Raw genomic sequence first — 22,171 nt, forward strand, 5'->3', positions numbered from 1 at the left:
TCGGTTACTTCTCGCCCAACACATTGGTATCCTGGCGAACCGAATTACTACATAGGCAAGAACGAGAAATGTGTGACTATGGGTTTACAATCGAATTCCATGCCCTTTTTATGGTATGACGACGCGTGCAATGTCCCAACAAGAATAATCTGTCAGAAAGGCCTTGTGAGACGCACGAGACCTGTCGTCACAACAGCGAGTATTACAAGCTCATCAAATATGGTAGCACATCCGGAAAAATCAACCGGTAATATTAAAACGATGTATCAAACTAGACCTTTATCATATAGCCTATTTGTTTGGCTCTAATACCAAATTGCTTCGTTCTAAACTATAAAGCTTTTATTAAACCTCACAACACAAAACACTCATATTTTCCTTCACCGTGGCGCAGTGTGGCAAAGCTCGTTGGTGTTTACGACACTGGGCGCATGTGTCTTTGGGCAAGACGCTTTACGGCAGTTGCTCCAACTCATAAGTGATCACTGTCGTGTTATCCAAAAAGTCATTCTAACAGAAAAAAAGCAATCACCCTTAACAAGCATAGGGGTACCGGTTAAAGGATTTTAACCTTTTAAGGACACGAATGTTGCTCATAAAAAAACACAAGTTACGTTGTAACTCGTAAGCGGGTACGAGGTGTAGGAACCCAAATACCCTTGTTATAACGACTGTCGCGTTTTCCCGTGCACGCGAAGACAAAGAAAGTTATACGAACGTTCACTGATTCATTTTTTCCAAAAGGCACCACAACATTAGATGTGACGCCTAGAACTATGCCATTCACCCCTTCAGTTATCACACCTGGTTCGAGCAACACAGTTATTTACATCATCATTGGATGTGCCGTTGGTATCGTTGTATTTATTGTGGTGCTGGTAATATGTTGTTGGTGGAAAAGGCGACATAAGAGGTAATGTATATGACACACAGGATTATATATAAAAAGTTGTAATGCTACATTTCTCTACAGTTGTGGAAAACCGCAGATCGAAAACCATATTTATGAAATCCCAATGAGTCCAAAAGGCAAGTTTATATATGTACTCATTAATATGTTGTAATTTCCAGAGTACGTGTTTGATTTATGCCCTGATTCCAATGACCGCGTATTAGAACTTGAAAAATGCTGGTTGCCCTTTTACACCTCGTTAATTGCTTGATTACTGGTGGCGCTATACAATATTTCTGCGGGGCCAAGTTCCCGTTACAAAGCTTGTCTTGGTCGTTTGCTTTTTTAGAAAAAAACTGGCTTATAACTGGGTCGCATAATAAGAAGTTAAAGCCAGTTGTGAAGGTTTTCTTTTGAAAGTCATATTTGCTCACAACTTGTTACAAGTAACAGTACATAGGGTTTAACAACGTAACAAGCAGTTGTTGTCTAAAGCCCGTACTTATTTTAAACCTCATTTACATTTTAATTTCAGTAGCTCAAAATGTGGTATATGAAAACGACATCACCAGTCCTACTCTTTACGATGATGCAGGGTATATTAAGACCTTCAGTAAGACACAAATGAAACCTGTATATTGTGCTACGTACGACGAAGTATCATGTGATGCATAGATCTAATTGGCGAAAAGATTTAAAAAAAGTGTTTTATTACAATTCTTAACTTATGAAGTGTTTGATTACAATTATTAATGTACATCGAATTTTTGCATATTTTTACATACGGTGTGCAACTCGTAAAACAGAGAATTTATATAAAAATGGTTATACATGCAGAGAAGTTTCTTATGGTTACAACGTTTAGATATGTAACATAACCGTTATTCCGATAGCTGAAATAGGAATAAGTCCTGTGTCTTCATGCTTTTGCAGTAAACGTGATCGCGTCTACTTTCTATTTTTGTTCACATTTCCGCGTGTTCGTATGAGTCAGACCCTCCCAAAGGTGACTTCACTTGCTTTATACCAAGTTTCAGGCAGCAACCATAAGGATTCGGGATCTATTCCCGATTTTGCATGTTACGTAATATATTGCCGCTGGCAAACCGTGACCAATATCCTTGGTAGCATTTTTTTGCGTAGCTGCTTTATCTAAACAGGGGGGGCACAATTCAAAACTTAACTAATCATACTAAATGTGTTTCGATGTTTTATCGTCTGCGTCTATATTACGTTAATCAGATATCCTATGATTTTTGCGGCGCTTTTTATAAGGGTGAACACATGTGCTATGGCAGGTCACTTGTACATAGTTCAGTTTAAATAACCGTTGTTATAGTTTGCATTGAATCATGGCTGACTTCGGTGATTCACTTCACGCGTTGTAAGTTTCTAATGCAGCAGACACTACTTGTGTCATCAGAAGCAGTCTTACCAACGTTGTGTAAACAAGAGCTGTTGCTGGTAAATACAGAACATTAAAATTTCAATTTTTAGTGAGAAATAATTCAGCTAGCAATCTGTTACTTGCAGTTTTGCCAAATATACTCACATTAGTTTACAATAGTTAGACAGCGCTGAGAAAGTATTAGTATAAACCAGTATAGGCTATAATGTGTTAACGTTTGTGGAAAGTGGAAGTGATATGAATAAGACTTTAACTACCCGGGAACTTTGATATGATTTGTTAATTTATTAGTTTTTTTTTATTTTTATCTACTGTTTTATCTGCTGCTGATAGATTTTCCTTGCATTTGGCAAATATTAGCAACAGGAACCTTATTTCTACAACTGGCCTTTAGATTGCAGCCACCATACGGCTACGTTAATACATCGATGTGAATATGGAAATATTCTTTTTAATTGCGTTGTTTGTTGTTGGTTGGAGCAACGCTATGAACATTTCCTGGCACAAATTTGGACAAGAGGAATATTTCATTTCAACTTCTATTACAGTTGATGGAATTAATAACGCCAGTGCTGAGTGTCAGAAATTAAACGGAAGTCTTGTAATAATCAAGGACAACGAAACACAGGAGTTTCTGGTGCGAAAAATAGGACATGTACCCAGTAAGTCTCTTCCTTATTGTGTAATATCGTAAATATATTTAAGTGTTTTTTTTTGTTGCAAACTAATCTTGTTAGAAACACTGATGCTTAAATGACCGGCTTAGCATAATATATATAGCTTACTACGGGGTAAGACGGGACAGCGCTAGCTCTAAAATCCCATATTTCCTAATAGTGTTTGGGGCAATTAATACCGCTTTTTTACAGTCGCGAGGATACGTTTACAATTCTTTAAACAATTGTGTTTACTATCAAAGAAAAGGGAGTGAAAACATGTCACTTCCTACTCAGCCCTACTATATCGCCCCATTTGGGGGAATACTCAATTATTACGTATAACAGAAGGTAACTGAATACTGTTTTATCAGGATATCCGTTCGCGTTTTACATCGGTTTACGAAGATTCAAAAACACAAGCGATGGGTTTATTTGGGACGACGGGGCTTCGGTTACTTCTCGCCCAACACATTGGTATCCTGGCGAACCGAATAATTACATGGGCAAGAACGAGGGTTGTGTGACTATGGGTTTACAAACAAATTCCATGCCCTTTTTATGGTATGACGAAGCGTGCAATCTCCCAATAAGAATAATCTGTCAGAGGAGCCTTGTAAGACGCACGAAACCTGTCGTCACAACAGCAAGCATTTCAAGCTCACCAACACATAATCCGGAAAAATCAATCGGTATATAGTTACTATTATCATAGAATGTCAATTTCCAGTTTGATTTTATACTTGACGTAATTGCCGTGTATTGCCCAAGGACACATACGCCCACAATCCTAGCAGCGAGGAGCCTAGAACCCGTAAATAAAAACGTTTATTGTTATTATAATTTTATTATTATTCTAAAAGGTGCCACGACACCATCAGTGGCGTCATCTGCTACTCTGCCAACTTCATTCACCTCACCCTCAGTTAACACACCTGGTTTGAGCAATACAGTTATTTACATCATCGTTGGATGTGTCGTGGGTTTCGTTTTGCTTGTTGTGTTGTTGGTAATATGTTGTTGGTGGAGAAAGCGACAAAGGAGGTGAGATGGGATACAGTCAGAATTCTTTGTTCTTTTATATATAGTAGGCTAGGGGTAAAATGGGACATTTTTTACTCTGTTTACTTGTCCCGTTTGTTGGTAAACAAAGAATATTTACAGAAGTAGACAACCGTATCATCACGACACTAAAACAGCGTTGGAATAATCGTTTATAACTTCATCAGGAAATATTGGATTTAGGTGCAAACGATACCCATTTTACTCCACAATACTTTAGTATATGGTCTTGTGCTATATTTATACAATATATGTTAGGATCACCTTGTTTTATGCATATTACAGCGAGAAGAAAGCGCCCGAAGTGGAAATGAATGTCTATGAGACGCCAATCCAAGCAGCAGAAGGTAAGGATGCATCAAACTTTTCCACAAATACCATTACCAACTAACACATGCGTGTTTGGTGAATCTTGGTAAAATCTTATTGCCTATTACCGTTTAATTCGTTGATTGCCCCTTGATTACTCGTGGCATTCCGTGCCCTAAGCGTGATTACACCCCGCTTACAGAGCGTCTCGGCTGCTGGCTTCTCAGACCAAAGTTTACTGTAGGGCGTATAGGGTAATGGGAATTGCAGATGTGCTTTTCAACCCAAAAGTTAGTTGAATGTTACTGTATTACAGTTAATTGTGTTACGGTTTTCTGTGATAGTTTTGTTTTAAAATTGAAGTGAGTTATGGCTAAAGTGCATAATTTTAAACTAATACCCTGTTATTAAATGCGGAAGTAGCAGTAAAAAGGCATATGATCTAAATACCTAACATATACAATGCAAGGCATCTAGACATAGCACTACTACTATTTTAAATATGATACGTTATGTCCTGTGTTTACCAACAACGCTGCATTCATTATATAACAAAGGAAGGAATAAGACTCTTATTGTGTTAGTTGTAGCCGTGCCGGATGGCGTATATAACATGGCGGACGAGACCAACAATGCAGCTGCTAGCTGTTCAAATGAAGCAGCATACAACGAATTGTTCACTTCTGCTCAACCGAATGCGACAAACGATACTGGTTATGGAGTTTTGCAAGCACCAGAAGAATATGCAACATTAGAGCGTAACGAAAACAACAAAGTTCCAGCCGCTGGATTGTACTCGAAACTTGACAGGGCAAATGACGTCATTTTGAACGGAATTGACTCAGAAGGCAACGTGGGTGTATATTCGCAAGTGACCAAAAATAGATAGCAGAAGTCATCACGTTTATCATCGCATGACACACAATTTTTTTTAGAAACACAATGTTTTCATACGGTATACACCGGACAACCATACGACTTTTCTATAGTCTTACTTTACGACTTTGTTATAATTGAAAAGTGTTTCATTGATTTGTGATATTTATTTTAAACCGTGTTATATTTGATATTGAATATGCTTGCAAATATAGTGCATTTGTTCAGGCAAAACATTAGGATATATATAAATATATGCATTGAATCACTCATTCCACAAGTTTTCTGCTAATTTTAAACAAGATCTCGACGATTTTCTGAACAACCACAGGTAAACTATCATATAAAGTAATTGAATATTCCGTTGGTTGTTTTAGCGTAACACCGTGTGCTAAATAGTACGCAAACTGAATCACACCGGATTTTTGCCGGTTTGCCTGAATTTGCACCGGAAGCTTACACGAGCTGCTAAATCGCTGCCAAATCAAATTTGCAATGACGTTTTGGCGCTTTTACATGGTTTCAGCTTCAGCAGGCAGTAATTGAAATCGGCAGCATCTTCTGTTGTTATTTAGGAAAATATAAATACAAATTAAAATTATAGCTTTTTCGGCAAAGATGTAACTATGGTTTAACAATTTGAAAAAAACATAGTAAAAAAAGATTATACAGTCATGCAAATACTTGTTATTGTATGTTAACCTCCAAGAGAACATTCGCACGTTTATCAAAATTTTCAGCAATTTATACCAACCAGCTTCCGTAAATGTTTCCTAGGCTTCGCTTTTATTTCTTAGCAGTTGTCATTGTCGGAGTATATGGTCACGAAGCAGGCATTCGATCATGGTATTCGCTGCGGGGAACGGATTACCTCATAGATAAGACTTACGTGGAAAATTACAGAGACGCAGAGCAGGAATGTCGTCTGTACGGAGCAATACCCGCTGTTATAAACTCAACTTCAGTTCATCGATTCATTGTCAACCATATTGGAGTTATACCAGGTTAGTTATATATAGGTACGAATGCATTAGTATATTGTCGTGTTTTTTTGGTAATTTGTTCATGTTTGTTGTTTGAGTTGATTTGATTTTTGCTATCTTGTTTGAATAATTATATAGTAGGGTGGGGGAAGATGGGACACATTGTCAATCTTATTTTCTCGTCCAGTTTGGTAGAACACAAAGAACATTTAAACAATTATGAAACCATATCTTTACGACTCCCATAGACCGTTGGTAATTGTTTAAAACACGATCAGGATATTTGGGTATTACGAGCCAAAGGTGTTCCAACCTTCCCCACCCTACTAAAAGACTACCAAATGTTCATATTTCAATCTTATTTCTTAGGTTTGCCGTTTTCCTTTTTCATCGGACTCAAACGCACAGCTCCTAATTCTACATCCTTTACTTGGGCGGACGGCAGTCTCGCTTCAACTGGTGCAACTCAATGGGGAATATACGAACCCAAGCCCCCCAAAGAGCCTGGATTTGACTGTGTGATCATGGGTTCGGAGTTTTACGCGGACCCGATATATTTGTGGCGTGTTGTGCCTTGTGAAGAGACCTTTGGAAGAATCCTATGTCAAAAACCATCTTGTAAGTAGACTGTTATATGTGGTTATTGAGGCAGGTATAGCATTTTATGTCTTCTTTTCAAATTCGTAATTTTATTGTACGGGTCTTCACGCATACTTTATTCTGATTTAATGTTTTTTAATTGCATTATACTTTTTTTTCATTATACTGTTCCTAGGGAAGTAACGGTCATCTCTCTTATACCGAATAAGATTTGTACTTTTATTTTATTAACAAACGACTTTATATACTGCTCTGATCTTCGTAGACGTAACTGAAGAAACTGAAGTTATTCGTCAATTTATTTATTTATTCATATAGTTATCCCACCACTGAACCCGGAGCCACGAATAGTTCTCTACACTGCAACAACGACAGCTGTATTCGTTGTTGTCCTGCAAGTCATCTTTCGACTTCTCCTCAAAATATTTGTTTCCAAGTTAGCATTTTTGTGTTTCTAAGTAAGCATTTAGCTTTTTAGTGTTTTTAAGTTAGCACAGGGTAAATAACTAACATTCAAATGTTGTTTTAATTAAAGTTTGTTGACATTTTAATGTTTTGCGAAAATAAGTAAGATACCATTTCCCCGTAAGATTACTAGAAAATGAAGCTTTGCCTGTGAAACAAAAAAGGTATATAGAAGGGTGGGGGAAAGATGGGACACCTTTTATTCTATTTTCTTGACCCACATGGAATATTAAACAAAGAATTTTTAAAGCATTATGAAACCGCATCCTTTCGACTCCCATAGACCGTTGTCAATTCTGCAAAACACGATCAGGATATTTCGATATTATGTGCTAATGGTAACCTGTCTCCCCCCACCCCACTCATACATAAAAAACTCATTCAAAACCTGTATACAATTTGCTCGCACTTGCCTATTTGAAAAATAATTTCTTGCAAACTTCTATTTTCAGTGCTGAAAGACTAATAAGAGAAAAAGCGGACATGTTAAGCTCAGGTTAGCCAAGCAAATTGAAAAATTTCTTTCCTTTAGTCCATAAAAATTAACTGCCAAATCCGAATTTTAGACATCTACAAATTACGTACTGCGTTTTTAAAACCTTCGAGATTGAAGAAAAAGTTGAAGAAAAAGAAGAAGAAAATAAAAAAGCATAAATTAAAGGATAAGATAGACACAGCAAATGTTGGCGTGCAGACAGGAAAAACCAAGGATAGTGGCTCCACTGACTCGAGCGAGGTAATTGTTTAAATATTCTTTTTTTTTAAATATTCTTTTATTTGGTAAGTTTCCTGTTAAGGACCTTGGAATTAGTCCAGATTTGTTCCATTCCCACAATATCTGTCTGAATGAGGGTGACAATAAAATGATATAATCAAGTATATATTGACGGCTAAAATATGCCGAAAACATTAGCAATAAAATTCCTTGCTCCATGTTTAAGAGTTCGAACAATGACGAGGCACGTTTTACCGTCGAAAACGAAATACGAAAGAAAACAAGTAAACAAGATGGACCGACCAACGAAGAAACTACAGGGAAAAAGTCATCAGGTAAAGAAATTTGTTTCTTTAGCTGAGTTAAATGGATGATTGTATAACTTATTTATCCTTGCGTGGTCGTTATAACGTTCTGTTTCATACACACCTAAAGGTGTTTTGTAAACTGGATGCGGTAGTGCTTTATGAGCTATAATAGTATTTCATGATGAACGTTTATTTTCCTCTAATGTGTATTAATTTTACAATTCACCGTCTTCGGCTATAGTCGTCCTGCGTATTCGAAGTGTGGAATGAAATTGCTATTATTAGTTTTTCTCTTAATTTTAATACATATTTAGAAAGTTTGACAATCTAATTGTAACTTGCTCCGTAGCATTGCAAATCGTTAATGAGATCGGAAAAAAAGATACGGAAAGTCCTAAGGCTAAACAAGGATTACAGAAGTCAGTAACACCTAAAAATGGCAAAAACACGAATCTATTCAAATCCCAATTAATTCAGGTATATAATATATCTTCTCTACAAGTGAGTTTTTCTTCGTATAAATTTTTTTCTTTGGAAATTTCTGTATACATTTATTCTTTAGAAATTGCTGTAGGAAAAAAATATTTTATAGGATAAACGCAACAATGAAAACGAAAATGTTACGAATGAAAACGAAACACCAAGGAAAAGTTTTCTTTCTTCATATGTACCAAGTAAACCAAATCAACCCGCAACTAAAACGACAACAAATCCTTCTGCGGGTGAGCTAGTATTGTCCTTTACCGAAAACCAATGTATTTTTTTATTAATAGATATATAGTAGAGTGGGGGGAAGATGGGACACTTGTTCATTCTATTTTCTCGTCCACTTTGGTAGTAAACAATGAATATTTGAAGAATTCTAAAACCGTATCCTCACGACTCACGATCAGGATATTTGGATAATATGTGCTAAAGGTGTCCCATCTTTCCCTAACATATTTGCCGTTGCAGAAGACGGCCCTAAGAACCCAGAAATGTTTAACTCTTCAATGTTAAGATCCATTAAAAGGCCTGGAGAAAATGCGGAAAATACAAATGTTAAACAAGATATGGATAATCTGACATCGTCCAATAATGACATGCAGCCAAATTTATTCAAATCGAAATTCATTCAGGTACATTAGGCCAACTTAGAAAACGTGCTGTTAAATTATTTTCAAATGCTATAACATAGATAAGCATATGTAGGTCGTGGTGTATACATTTTTATTATTTTGCTTTTTAACCGTTAAATTGTATGAAACAATTTAATAGAATAAAAGAAACGAAAACGACGAAATGTTACGATGGAAAACGATGCATCAAGGAAAAGCTTTCTTTCTTTTATACCAAGTAAACAAAATCAACCCTCAACTAAAACGACAACAAATTCTTCTGTGGGTAAGCTAGTATTGTCCTTTTTTTCGAAAGCAAGGTATTATTTTTACTAATTGATATATATAGGGGGGAAATGGGACACCTATTCATTCTATTTTCTCTTCCACTTTGGTAGTAAACAAAAACATTCAAAGAATTATAAAACCGTATTCTCATCACGACTCCCATAGACCATTGGTAATTGTTTAAAACACCATCAGGATATTTGGATATTGTGTGCTAAAGGTGTCTTCCCCTACCCTACCATAGCAATAAACGAAACATATCTGTCTTTGCAGAAGACGACCCTGAGAACCCAGAAATGTTTAACTCTTCAATGTTAAGATCCATTAAAAGGCCTGGAGAAAATGCAGAAAATACAAATGTTAAACAAGATATGGATAATCCGACATCGTCCAATAATGACATGCAGCCAAATTTGTTCAAATCGAAATTCATTCAGGTACATCATGTGTTCTCATAAACGTGATGTTTATTTGTTTGTAAATGCTATAGCATGGATAAGCATATTCGTCGTGGTGTTTATATTTTCCAGGTTTTACTTTTTGAACTGTTAAACTGTATAAAAACAAAAAAAATATTTGATAGAATAAACAGAACGAAAACGACGAAAATGTTACAATGAAAAATGAATCCCCAAAGAAAAGTTTTCTTTCTTCATATGTACCAAGCAAACAATATGACTCGCGGAGTCCATCTCCAAGACAACCAGGTAACCTACATTTTCTGTTTGTTGTTCTGAAGCTGTTCACCTTAGAGGTCTGAATGTATAAATGAATGAATGTAACTTATTTTCCCTCCCGTTGGGTCAGATACAGTCGTTATAACAAGGGTGTCGACTTACTATAGTGTCCACGTTGTTATGAATTATATAGTACTGTGGGGTAAGATAGTATAACGTTACCATTTAAATAACGCATATTTCATGATTGGGATTAAAACAATTACAATGCCCTTTAAGAGTCGTGAGGGTACAGTTATATATTTCTGTAAATATTTTTTGCTTATACTAACGAATGAGAACAAAAATAAAAACGTGTCCAATCTTACCCCTACTGCATATCCAATTCCAGATGACGAAAATCCAAGCGTGTCAAATTTCTTTTTACCAATTACGTCGACACAGAAGGTGGAACGAAATAAAGAAGATGAACCGAAAGTTGATGCTCCGAGAAAATCTTTTACAAGTGAAGCGCATAGGAGCCCAGCATATGCTGAAATCACTCAAGTAATTTCTTTCCTATTAATAAAGACATAGTATATAGGATGGGGGAAGATGCGACACCTTTAGCACATAATATTCAATATGAACCTAAATCCAAAATGTGCTAATCCTGCTTAAAATATTGAAATATTTTAGCTATTAATATCCTTTGTTTACTACCAAATGGGACGAGAAAATAGGAAGAAAACATGTACCATTATACCCCGCCCTACTATATGCTACCATATATTCATTTAACATCACAGGAAATTTCGGATCCGGATGAAGATAATGAGAATACGAACGAAACGCCAACAAAACGTTTTACATCTAGTTTAACTTCCATCAAAAGTGATGAACCGTCTCCAGGTTCACAACTATCGGAAGTAACCATGGGTAAGTTCTGTGTTTTTTATTTCATAAAGTAATGCAACCATATGATTAGGGGTTTAAAGGGTAAATACTGAGCCATTTGTAAACCTATTACGCATCGTAATAAAACACCGGTAGCGCGCCCGCCTTTATAGCCTAGGTGCTATGAGTTCGAGGTGCGACGTTGCTGCCACTGTGGGCGTATGTGTATTAACACACGTACACAGAGGTTCTTTAAACCAAGAGGTGACTAATGGGTTGTCAAAGTTGTCAGCCATAGTAAAAAAATAAAAATAAATTATGTTTTATTTTAAATGTATGGTAACTCCTGTATAAACGGGCAGGAAGAGTGCTTAAAACAGAACGCCTTTCGTATAGCTACTATAAGTAGCGAGGATAAACAATATTAATAACAAACAATTGTAGAAATTGGCAAGAAAGAATCTCCAACCCCACAGTCCGACGGAAATAACGAAACCAGTGGAATTGTGAGACCTGAATCGAAGATGGTTCCGAGCAACATATCATCTTATACGCATGAGGTTCGGGATCCGACAACCCAGCAAACAAGCGTCGATAAGGAACAGAGTTCTTCACCTCATAAGGTAACAATTTCTCTTGGTTTAAAGGTCTGTCGTTCTGTCACTATATTCGGTTTTGTCGTTATTATAATAATAAAACTTTATTTGTTTCTTCGGTTATCGACGATTTTTAGCAACATTTTAAACAAAAAAAGCAGGATATAGCGACAAAGCAACAATCAACCACCCTTACAGTTAAAAACATATTTACATTTAACTGGAAGAAAATATTGTGCATTTCCTTGATCCCTCCACCGTATAAATTTGAGGAGAAGCTATGTGAAATAATTTAATCTTTGTCGGCACAGAATATTTCACCATATGAAGTTGAAAAGTTGATAATTGAAGATGTTCCAAGGAAGAAATCATTTACAAGCCAAGTTGAAGTGTATAGGAACCCAGCATATGCTGAGATCACTCAAGTATTTAAAAATTTTATATTTATAAATTTTTTTTTATTAACCCCACCCCCCCCCCCCAACCCCCAATAAATAAATAAAGTTTTTTTTAAAAAAATTTTGGGGGGGGGGGGGTTAAGGCGGAACATGTTGTCATTCTGTTTTCCTGTCCAGTTGGTAAAGTAAACAAAAATATTTACAAAACTAACTGCATCCCCCTCAAAGAGCGTCAAAACACAATCAGAAAATGGTTTCAGTGCTAACGGTATCCGATTTTATCCCACTCGATGGGTATGTAGAAGCTACATGTATTTTGGACTTATTTTTGCTGCCTTCATAGGCTAGATATACACCTTCGACCAAGTTTTAGTTAGATATGGCAAACTTTTCTAACTTTTTTCTAACAGTAAATTTCGGATTCTGACGATGAAGTTGCAACGACAACGGAAGACACGCCGGCCCTACGTTTTAAGACAAAATTAACAAACTTTCAAACTAGTTTGGCTTTCTCCAGGTGCTAAATTACCTGAAGCCAGCAGCCAGGTAGACTTATTTTTTTTCGTTTCACTTCTTCTAATATCTAGCACTAAATAAAAGAACGAGGTGTTGTAGATTGGGGTAAGACGGTACATGCTTTCATTCTATTTCCTCGCTCCACTTGGTAGTAAACAAGGAGTGTTTACAATTTTTTTATAAACTTAGCCCCATGACTTTAACGCAGCGTTGTTAATTGTTTAAAACACGATCAGAAGATACGGGATATTATGAGATAAAGGTATATCCCGTTTATCCCACAGTACTATAGACTTATTTTTATCATGTTTTAACTATAAGCGCTTGTTATTAATCAGAAAGCAACAAAAAGAATACTCCAGGCCAAAAGTCTGGTGCAAAGAAAAAGTCTCCAGGAATTGTAGAACGTGGTATGCAGTTGGTTCCGTTGCCAAGCAACATCTCTTCTCGTATTCACGATGTTCAGGATTCGATTTCTCAACAGACAACTGCGATTGCTGTTCGTGTAAAGGCCGCTACAGGAGACTCGAAAGTTTCGAAATACTCGCATTCCTTGTTAGACGCCAATAATGAAAGTATTACTTTATGTTTTTAGTAGATATAGTGGGCCGGGCAGTTACAAAAAGTTATAAAACCGTACCGTCACGACTTACATAGACCGTTGTAAATTGTTTAAACCATCACAAACAGGATTTTGGAATATTATGGACTAAAGGTGTCTAGTCTTTCCCCGTTCTACTACAGTTTATTTAAACTGTGTAAAGTACAGTAGGGTGGGGGAAGATGGGACACCTTATAACTCTATTTTCTCCTCCCATTGAGACCGTTGTTAATTGTTTAAAGCACAACCATGGTGTTTAAATATTATGTGCTAAAGGTGTCCCGTCTTCCCCCACCCTACTACATTAACATTTTTTTAGCGTTGAGTACACGACATAAAAGTTTGGCGATAAAAGACAAAAAGGATCAAAAGCCAAAAGATTCAGCTGATGAAACATCTTCTACAACCGATACTTCCGTTTCGGAGATTCAAAGCAGCGACGCGGAAGATATAGCGAATGACAGTAGGTGTATTTAAAACCCAAACGTCGAAATATTCAACCATTAGATTTGTTTTAGTTGTGTGTATGAACTTATTTTTGTCGGAACCCGTATATGTTTGTACAGGCTTATCATAGTCTTTCTTTGGCTATACGCGACTTTACCAGTTTGATGGGTATAGAGTCGATAGACTGCTTAAGTGTTTATTACATTTAATAGATAATCATTAGATAGGCTACACGCAACACACGTAGGGCATTTTAATATGACATATATTACACTTTCAGTTCACCTGTCGAGCAAACAAAGACGTACAAAATCAGATCAGCAAACGGACAAGCCTTCTGACGATTAGGTCATAAGAGAAACATCTTTTAGTTCAAATCTTTTTTTTTCTATTCACCAGATTAAACTAATTGTAATTTGAAACATTATTTCTGAGGTAGATACGATTTAACGCACAAGCCTAAGCAAAAATATCGTGAGCAGATTGCGTATTGTTTGTTTTGTTTCGTAGTGATAACGGAAATGAAAAGACGTCACGAGATTGATGCAATCTGAAACGTTCGCCTCATTAAATAACATATTTGGACTAAATTCTACAATTTGTATGACTTTAAAGAACATTTAACAAAGAATATGCATATATTTTGTTTTATCAAGGAAATGACTATCTGGATTATTAAATCTGGTCAAATAATGAATCCTACCACTTTTTAACTTGTATGGCATATTTTTAATACACACCTGAAATGCATTTTGTACACAGTTATAGAATTACGAGTCCCTCGCTTGTGTTTTTAGGATAATTGATTCAGATCTTGGCCTTGGAACCACAATAGATATATTTGTTTATCCATCATAACAATTACAACAATGATGTATCATTAAACCATTGTATTGAAGCGACGAATGATATCAGCACATTCAAGTATTAAAGAAGTAATTTAATAATGAAAAGACAAAAAATTAAACATCGTGTAAAGGCAGTCCGAGACACAGTAATATAAAGGCCAGTGATACGTTGAAATGTACAGAATTTAGGCTATTTTGAATTGCAGACCTGCTAAAAGAAGTGCCCTTGGCTGAAAGATTTTAGGCAGTATCATTCTATTGCTAAAAGATCATCTATCATTATTAAAAAGTAAAAAGAATTTATAAAACAGGGCTACCTCAAGTAATATCTTTGGTGTTACTGCTACAAGTATTACTACATGAAAGGTTAAAATGAGCAGTTAAAAAACATATTGTAGCCGATTTAAAAATTGTGAGTGCTTAGTGCATACGCATTTGCACCAAAGTTACTTCACAAAATGTAAGCACACATAAAAATATTGCCACACCTACAGCATTGAGATATTTGCATAGGTTTCGCAGTGTTATTGTCTACTAATAGAAGAAGTTTTAGGTAGAAAGTATAATAGAAGAACGCTTTCTACCTGGATAAAACTAATCATATCATCTAAGAAGTATAAAGGTAATAAATAAAATAATTAAACAATAATATCTAAAACATATTTAGGTTTAAAATGTAGGTGATTGAACTTCCAGTGAAACGTGTTAACGAAAAAGCTCTTAAGTTGCGCTCTTGCTTGCTCTTTTTTTAGAGGACTCCTGCTGTCTCTGCTTACAACTCTTTTCAAACCAACTTGGCTCTTCCTTGTATGTGGATGGGACAGTGAACATGGAGCTTGGGATACTGCTACGGAACTCAAACTGAGGGAAAGTTGATGACAGCTTTAACTGTGGGAAACACTGGAATGTCAATTCGGACTGGAAACCCTGAGGGAAGACGGAGTGTTACAAAGTCTTTTAATTTCGAGAACAACTTTGCTTTTGTTCCAAGAGCCGCAAAGATCGGAAGAAGATTTTCAAGCCGTACTGGAAACTCAGCACTCATGCCAAGAGAGGCTTCAAATCTTTTGGTATTCAGTTTCTCCTTTCTGTGACGACCCAAGCATGGATCAGAATTACGGTGGTTATTATATTGTTTCCATGTGATCTTTGACGGCTCAGGAGCAGGAAGAGATTGCCGCCTTTCTGGATCAGAACTGTCTTCACATTCATCCAGAATCTTTCCAGCATCCTCACCCTTGCTAATCGCATCTCGAAGCATTTTGTTCTTTTTTATATCTTCCTCTGACAAATGCTCTCTTCTTTTCCGAGTAACCAGCATCAGATTTGAAATGCGGTAAAAATCCGCATTAAACTGTCCTATCTTTTCTGCTTTGTGATGAGTAAAAATCCACCCTGAGTTCACAGACTCGATAACGCTCTCCTTAGTCTTCATTGCAGCATCCACAATGTCTGTGCTCATCGATATGTCAACTTCCTCCTCAATAGATGCTTCACGCTCCTGTACTGTGGTCTGCTTCATATGCTGGTAAATTTTGTTTCTAAAAAAATAAGTACACATTTAATTTATGTTGAGACTAGGTTAATGCAAGTTGTACAAACTATTGGTTTTTATGTAAAATAATGCTATACACTATCCAAAACTATAAATTTGTATTGCATAATTTTGCATTAGTATTTTTTTTTAGCTTTTTCGTCAGGAAAATATATAGGTAATTGGTAGCCTATTTGGTAGTAATTGCAAAGATCCAGCTATTAAATCAAGTAATAATGATTTACTGACTTGTTGTCCAGTAGCAACACATCAGGTTCCCCATCTGCTGCAAAATCAATGATGATTGAAATGTCTCCTCGAATCCAACGTCGCTCACTAAAATCTTCGAGAGTGGAGTCCATACGAATACGGTGACCACTTCTATAGATGTGACATGTGTCTGAAGGCAGAATGCGGGACACAAAGGGTATCCAGCTTTGGAAATCCCAGCGCATCTCCATATAGAAGTCACCGCCCAAAGCTTGTAATGCTTCTCTTATTTCTGGTTTCTGTTTCTTCATAGAATTTTTCTTCTGCTTTCGAAGAAACCTGTACAGTGAAGTAATGGTCTGGCGGTCACCATAGCTGACTGCTTCCTGCAATGGCGTCCATCCATAGTGGTTCTTCACGTTAATTTCATGGCCATGTTTTAATAACAACTGCACACATTCCTTATGGCCCAACATTACAGCGAGGTGTAAAGGTGTATTCCCATGATGGTCTCTCACTTCTTCAAAATTTTCATTCTCCTTTTTTACATTCAGCTTCTTGGAGAGTTGTGAAATATTGTTTTCAAATACCAGCTCATGCAAACCCAGTTCTGGTGCTCTGTGTTGTGAGCTGCTGTTGGTTTGACTCATAGTTTTACTCGGCATTTGCTTTTTGAAATTGTAAATAGTCCAAACTTATCAAACGAAACAGCTAAAAGTTGTCTTGAAATCACACTATCTCTTCCTTATCCTTAGCTTATTAATCCACATATAACAAATAACTGTACAAAAGTGAAAAGCATTCATTACTTTATTGTTAGGCTATTTTATAAACACGTAATTAGGCTTTCCCTAAATCTAACAATTCACAGTGAGTTAAGGCAAACTAAACCGGTGGCCTACCCCTTATATACTGTTTGCTATAGCACTATGTGACTGTCATTTTTGATTTACGTGATATTCACACTGCGACGTAATACTCCGTTTTATTTCTTCGGTATGACCGCCTGACCTCACCCGTCACCCGAAAAATAAACAGCCGCTCCCCAAACAAACTTTAAAAGAATACTAAAATTAGAAAATGAAAGCGATAAAAGCAAAACGTCTCTTTTTTAATTAATAAATTAACTTAAAAGTTATTATAAAAACATACATAGAAAACCTGCATCAAAATAAAAAATCTGTCTATGTTCCAGCTCATGTCTATTTTAGACAGATCTTCGTCATTTTGCCCGCGAAACACGCATCTTAAATTTTTTTCAAGGAGTCTTTGGTTGTTGTGTTTGTTGTTGTATTTGTAAACAGAAAGCCTGTTTGCCTTTTCGAGTGATAAATTAAAGCCGCGATGTACACGATAATGAAAAAAGATCAACATTTGAAGCAATGCAGGATTCTTTTAGTTTGTAAAATATTATGGGCAATTAACTATATTTGTTTCACCTATTTTTTTTACTTTCTGTCAAAATAACCCAAAATGTTAATATTTAAATGTTTTATGACAAAATAAGTTATTAATGTACATAAGACCAGTTTCTATTTAACTGTGATTAGTATTTTTGATGCAGGACTGTTTTTCTGGTAATTTGTTCTACAAATATGGTTACAAAATGTTTGTAAAATAATGGAATAATAAATATGATTCTAAATTGCAGATTTCTCCATAATACACATGGAGTTATTAACTTCTACTCAGTGTCCCTGCAAAGAGGTCGGCAGATATGGAGAAAGAAAGTTTCTCTAGTCATAAATAAAATAATAGCCATGCTTTCTTACAGGATGTTTTTGTTTGATCAACGAAGACACTGTTTATTTAGTTAGTTAACCTTTCTCTCCAGCAAAACCCATATTAGTTTTCAAGTAAATAAAGTAATTGATAATATTTTTTTTTTAAGTTCTTGTTAAGTGATCTATATTTTATTCCTGGGAAATTGACAGGTTTATTTGAATTGAAGAAACTAATTTTTCAATATTTCTTTTTTTCTTTTAAACTGGAAATTCTCCAACTTATAGTGGTGTGACACTCTTTCTACAGCTGATTCAAATGTAGCTTTATCGACATAAGCTATTATCTCACACGGCGTTAATGTATTATTTCGATTATTAGGACTAAATTTAACTCCCAAGTAAAAGGTTTTGCCAACTCGTATGTTGACAAGGGCCAGATACATATGCACTATAGCCAATAGCTAATCTGCTAAGTAGAGGTCACAGATGTTGTTTATCAAGGAACCTTCCGAAGTTCCGATAAGTCTGTGGGATACAGCAGGTGTAAGATTAACCAGGGCCGCATGAGCCTATATATACTGCGATATGGACTGACCACATAACTATTAACTATTACTTAAAACGTCTAAAATAAGTTTTTGCCGCCGAAATGCTGTTTATTTCAACTTTACTGCTACTAGTAGCCAGCGTACAATCAAGTAAGTTTTATTAAAAGAATAACAATACACGTTAATGTGATAGCATTATATGTAAAAGTAAGTTTAAATATGATCAAGGTTATATGATATATCTGTAAACAGGGGAGGTATGCTTTGACGAACTTGGTTGTTTCGGAGATAGTCGCCCTTTTACCAGCTTACAAAGACCAATACCTTATCTTCCATGGAGCCCGGTTGAATTAAACACCGAGTTTTGGCTGTACACCAGGTAAAATAAGTACACATTTTGTAGTCTATAAATGAAAATACAGAGCACTCCATCAACGGCAGTCGAGCAGGTTATCGTTTTTTTTAACTGTTGTGTTAATCTGAGCTAGAAAATAGTTCTTTATTGAACGATTTCTAGATTAAACAGAAGAACCTATAACGTACTAAAATACAATGACCAAACTTCAATAAACAACTCTCATTTTCGTGCCATCCGACCAACAAAATTTCTTGTCCACGGTTTTGTGTCGAGTGGAGAAACCAGTTGGGTTCAGGTATACAGGCCTATCATATATTATGAATTTAAGTGCTTAATAACCCATCGTTTTTAGGATATGAAAAACGTGTTGCTGGATGCCGAAGATGTAAACGTGATTGTTGTTAACTGGGAACAAGGAGCTAATCCTAAGCTCAATTACGGCCAAGCTACCGCCAACACTCGTGTCGTAGGGGCGGAGATTGCTCTCTTAATTAACAGGCTTGAGGTAACACACTCAAAGTGCGATGTTGAAATTTCGTTGCAAAAAGTTGCGTAAATTCCCGGGCCATGGTTATACAATTCGTAAATACTCTCCTCGCTACTAAATGGTACGAAAGGAGAATAAAAACACGAAAGGAAAATAAAAAAAAATGTCCTATCTTACCTCACGTCAAGTAATTTTCCTATGTTATAGCTTAAATTTGACGTTACTCTTGTCATCCTAGGAGCAATCAGGAGCTTTGGAAAAGAATGCTCACATCATCGGGCACGGCTTGGGCGCACACGTTGCTGGCTATGCTGGTGAAAGATTAAAACGTTTAGGTCGAATTACCGGTGCGTATAGGTGTGATACCACTGTGTTGCATATTTCATAATATTGTATGAATGAAGCCTGTTTAACCCTCGGGTGTCGGGCAGCGGTAGTCGTTATAACACGGGTGTTCATACACCGCATGTCCGCCGAGTTACCACGCACGTATCTTTGTGGATGATCCTATTTTTTATTGTATTGCTGACAATTTCGACAACCTGTAAGTAGCCAGCACTGGGTTGAAGCAATTGTAATACAAACTTTCAATGGTCTAGGCCTGGATCCAGCTGAGCCGTTTTATCAAGGAACGGATCCCGTAGTACGGCTCGACCCAACAGACGCGCTGTATGTGGATGCCATACATACTGACGGAAAACCGTACTGGCAATTTGGATGGGGCATGATGGACCCGGTGGGACATGCCGACTTTTATCCCAACGGAGGACAAGACCAACCCGGCTGCCCTGGCAACGAAGAAGAATCAGGCAATTACAACGTTATAATCTTTGTGTTGTAAAGAGTCTAGACGTCTGCACCTTTTAATTTAGCTTATAGTACCTGTGCGGGGTAAAAGAGAATACCGTTGTTTTAGTAAAGACCCACCTTTCATATTTCATTATTGTATTTTGTAAAATAACAACGCTAATTTTGTTAATGTTCTTTGTTTACTAACAAATGGGATGAAAAAAATTTAAAACATGTCCCAATTAACCCCAGCACCATATCTTTAAAGAAAAGCTAAATCCCCCAAAACATTTGTACTGCAGTTTCACCAACGCAGTAACTATTTATTTTGTCACACCGACATCAGTACTAATTGCAGCCTAACTAAAGAAAAAAGCATTTTACAACCGCAGTTAGTTTTAGTCGTAACCCTGTTTTAAACCCAGGTAACTGGTGGGAGGTGACATGCAATCACGGTCGTTCATGTGAACTCATGATCGATTCGATCGTGAACGCTAAAACTCCCATGATCGGACACCCGTGTGCTGACTACGATTCCTACTTGACGGGTAAATGCGATAACTGCGCTGAAGCCGGATGCGCTACTTTAGGGTGAGTCGCACATATAAGTCAATATAAACTGATTTCTGCTGCCCTCCTTGCTATATATAACATGGTGGGGAAAGATGGGACACATTTAGCACATAATATCTAAATATCCTGATCTTGTTTAAAACAATTAACAACGGTATATATGGGAGTCGTGAGGATATAGTTTTGTTATTCTTTTAATGTTCTTTGTTTACTGCTAAGTGTGACGAGAAAATATAGAGCTGAAAGGTGTCCCATCTTCCCCCACTCTACTGTACTAATGATTTTTGAGGGATTTCCTGATCGTGTTTTAAATAATTACAACTCTCTTTAATAATTACAACTGTCGCGAGAAATAAGAATTAAAACATGTCTTACTTTACCTCATCCTACTATAAGATATTGTAAGAATCTAATTCCCATTCATCATTTAAAGCTAGTTTTTTCATTCAATTATAAATAGATCTTATCTAAAGCTTATTTTGTACATTTCCAGTTACTACTCGGACGCCAACGCACAGAAAGCAGTTTCTGTCAAATATTATCTGCAAACAAGAAGTGAAGTGCCGTTTACTTAAGCTGAATATATAGTAACTGCCAGCACTGATATATTTCATTCGATATTTGTCATAAACTTATAAAAGTGTCAAAATATAAAACATTCGTAGTTGACAATGTCGTAAAACATAAAAAACAGTATTGAGCCATGCTTAAATAATCCTAATATACCTTCAAAGTTACTTAAGTTCCTGTGTCAACTTACCACCAGCTGTTCGATCAGTTTAACCCTACGATATTCTAATACGTAATAAAATATAGATAGGATGGGGGAGGATGGGACACTTGGTCAGACGAGACTTTTTATTTATTTTTTACCCACCCCCATTTAATGATAGTCAGAAAAATGATGTTATGGAATTATTCGACAGTAATATACTTTTTGTCAATGATATACGTAACAGCAACATATAATACGCGGCTTAACCTGTACCTAAATGTTAGTCCCTATGAAGTCTTACGTAAATTTTGTCCAGAATATTTATCAAGAAAAAAAACATTGAATATTCTATAGAGTGTTTATTATACACGCTGGAAGAGTTAGTTTTGTTTTAATAACTTCCCGTTAAGGTTCTGGTTGATTCTTCGTTTCTTTTCTCTGTTTTCGGCAGAAGCGTTTATTTAAACATATGGTTGTTTCCAAATTATTTGGCGCTTTTCCATCGCTGGTAGAGATTTCCTGTCTGTATCGCTACGTGATAAAGTAGTATGGGGAAAAATGAGGCAACTTTTCACTCTATTTTCTCGTCCCATTTGATATTAAACAAAGAACATT

The 22,171-nt window shown here is 36.3% G+C and overlaps 5 protein-coding genes and 1 long non-coding RNA gene across 10 annotated transcripts in view; 5 read left to right on the forward strand and 1 right to left on the reverse strand.

Moving 5' to 3' along the window:
• Positions 1-5,435, forward strand: part of LOC100182345 — an 8,026-nt gene extending 2,591 nt beyond the window's left edge. The window contains exons 1-5 of one of the 4 annotated variants that reach the window (XM_026834687.1): positions 2,642-2,962; positions 3,331-3,648; positions 3,820-4,000; positions 4,304-4,365; positions 4,912-5,435. In XM_026834687.1, coding sequence (XP_026690488.1) covers positions 2,737-2,962; positions 3,331-3,648; positions 3,820-4,000; positions 4,304-4,365; positions 4,912-5,216 — 1,092 coding nt within the window. In that variant the 5' untranslated portion in view covers positions 2,642-2,736 and the 3' untranslated portion in view covers positions 5,217-5,435. The other 3 variants (XM_018811923.2, XM_026834688.1, XR_003395935.1) reach the window with 3 other exon arrangements.
• Positions 5,436-5,969: 534 nt separating this feature from the next.
• Positions 5,970-12,749, forward strand: LOC101243165 (serine/threonine-protein kinase pakG-like). The gene is made up of 15 exons (XM_026834648.1): positions 5,970-6,207; positions 6,556-6,804; positions 7,105-7,222; positions 7,704-7,747; positions 7,818-7,987; positions 8,193-8,301; positions 8,624-8,751; positions 8,867-8,996; positions 9,229-9,392; positions 10,243-10,366; positions 10,728-10,882; positions 11,125-11,254; positions 11,657-11,835; positions 12,120-12,233; positions 12,617-12,749. The coding sequence occupies exons 1-15, from the start codon at positions 5,970-5,972 to the stop codon at positions 12,617-12,619; spliced, it is 2,055 nt and encodes a 684-aa protein (XP_026690449.1). The 3' UTR covers positions 12,620-12,749.
• A 308-nt stretch (positions 12,750-13,057) lies between these two features.
• Positions 13,058-14,527, forward strand: LOC108949507. Its single transcript, XM_018811929.2, has 4 exons — positions 13,058-13,297; positions 13,643-13,786; positions 14,051-14,118; positions 14,281-14,527. Exons 1-3 carry the CDS (start codon positions 13,135-13,137, stop codon positions 14,116-14,118), a joined length of 375 nt encoding a protein of 124 aa, XP_018667474.1. The 5' UTR covers positions 13,058-13,134; the 3' UTR covers positions 14,281-14,527.
• Positions 14,528-14,695: 168 nt separating this feature from the next.
• Positions 14,696-17,152, reverse strand: LOC100176931 (ankyrin repeat domain-containing protein 13C-like). The gene is given in 3 exon segments (XM_004226010.4): positions 14,696-15,491; positions 15,493-16,159; positions 16,402-17,152. Coding segments are annotated over 3 exon segments (1,446 nt in total). The 5' UTR covers positions 17,028-17,152; the 3' UTR covers positions 14,696-15,338.
• Positions 17,153-17,239: 87 nt separating this feature from the next.
• On the forward strand, positions 17,240-18,130 carry LOC113474281. Its single transcript, XR_003395938.1, has 2 exons — positions 17,240-17,764; positions 18,014-18,130. It is a non-coding gene; the product is annotated as an uncharacterized LOC113474281 (long non-coding RNA).
• Positions 18,131-18,303: 173 nt separating this feature from the next.
• On the forward strand, positions 18,304-21,900 carry LOC100177659 (pancreatic triacylglycerol lipase-like). Of its 2 annotated transcripts, none has more exons than XM_026834689.1 (8): positions 18,304-18,627; positions 18,887-19,013; positions 19,152-19,287; positions 19,345-19,497; positions 19,718-19,826; positions 20,079-20,288; positions 20,694-20,859; positions 21,335-21,900. In XM_026834689.1, exons 1-8 carry the CDS (start codon positions 18,573-18,575, stop codon positions 21,414-21,416), a joined length of 1,038 nt encoding a protein of 345 aa, XP_026690490.1. In that variant the 5' UTR covers positions 18,304-18,572; the 3' UTR covers positions 21,417-21,900. The 2 variants fall into 2 exon arrangements, with proteins under 2 accessions (XP_026690490.1, XP_002120574.1); XM_002120538.4 differs by lacking the exon at positions 18,304-18,627 and adding an exon at positions 18,693-18,784 and having other exon boundaries at positions 21,335-21,522.
• The last annotated feature ends 271 nt before the right edge of the window (positions 21,901-22,171 follow it).

The sequence above is a fragment of the Ciona intestinalis genome, chromosome 5, assembly GCF_000224145.3.
Source record: "Ciona intestinalis chromosome 5, KH, whole genome shotgun sequence".
Classification (NCBI taxonomy): domain Eukaryota; kingdom Metazoa; phylum Chordata; class Ascidiacea; order Phlebobranchia; family Cionidae; genus Ciona; species Ciona intestinalis.

Coding starts and splice junctions, on each gene's coding strand:
- LOC100177659 (XM_026834689.1), top strand. CDS start 18,573: ATGTTGTTTATCAAGGAACCTTCCGAAGTTCCGATAAGTCTGTGGGAT. Junction 19,288..19,344: donor GAGAAACCAGTTGGGTTCAG/GTATACAGGCCT, acceptor CATCGTTTTTAG/GATATGAAAAACGTGTTGCT. Junction 20,860..21,334: donor GCCGGATGCGCTACTTTAGG/GTGAGTCGCACA, acceptor GTACATTTCCAG/TTACTACTCGGACGCCAACG.
- LOC101243165 (XM_026834648.1), top strand. CDS start 5,970: ATGTTTCCTAGGCTTCGCTTTTATTTCTTAGCAGTTGTCATTGTCGGA. Junction 7,223..7,703: donor CTCAAAATATTTGTTTCCAA/GTTAGCATTTTT, acceptor TTCTATTTTCAG/TGCTGAAAGACTAATAAGAG. Junction 7,988..8,192: donor GCTCCACTGACTCGAGCGAG/GTAATTGTTTAA, acceptor TCCATGTTTAAG/AGTTCGAACAATGACGAGGC.
- LOC108949507 (XM_018811929.2), top strand. CDS start 13,135: ATGCAGTTGGTTCCGTTGCCAAGCAACATCTCTTCTCGTATTCACGAT. Junction 13,298..13,642: donor GTTAGACGCCAATAATGAAA/GTATTACTTTAT, acceptor ACATTTTTTTAG/CGTTGAGTACACGACATAAA. Junction 13,787..14,050: donor GGAAGATATAGCGAATGACA/GTAGGTGTATTT, acceptor TTACACTTTCAG/TTCACCTGTCGAGCAAACAA.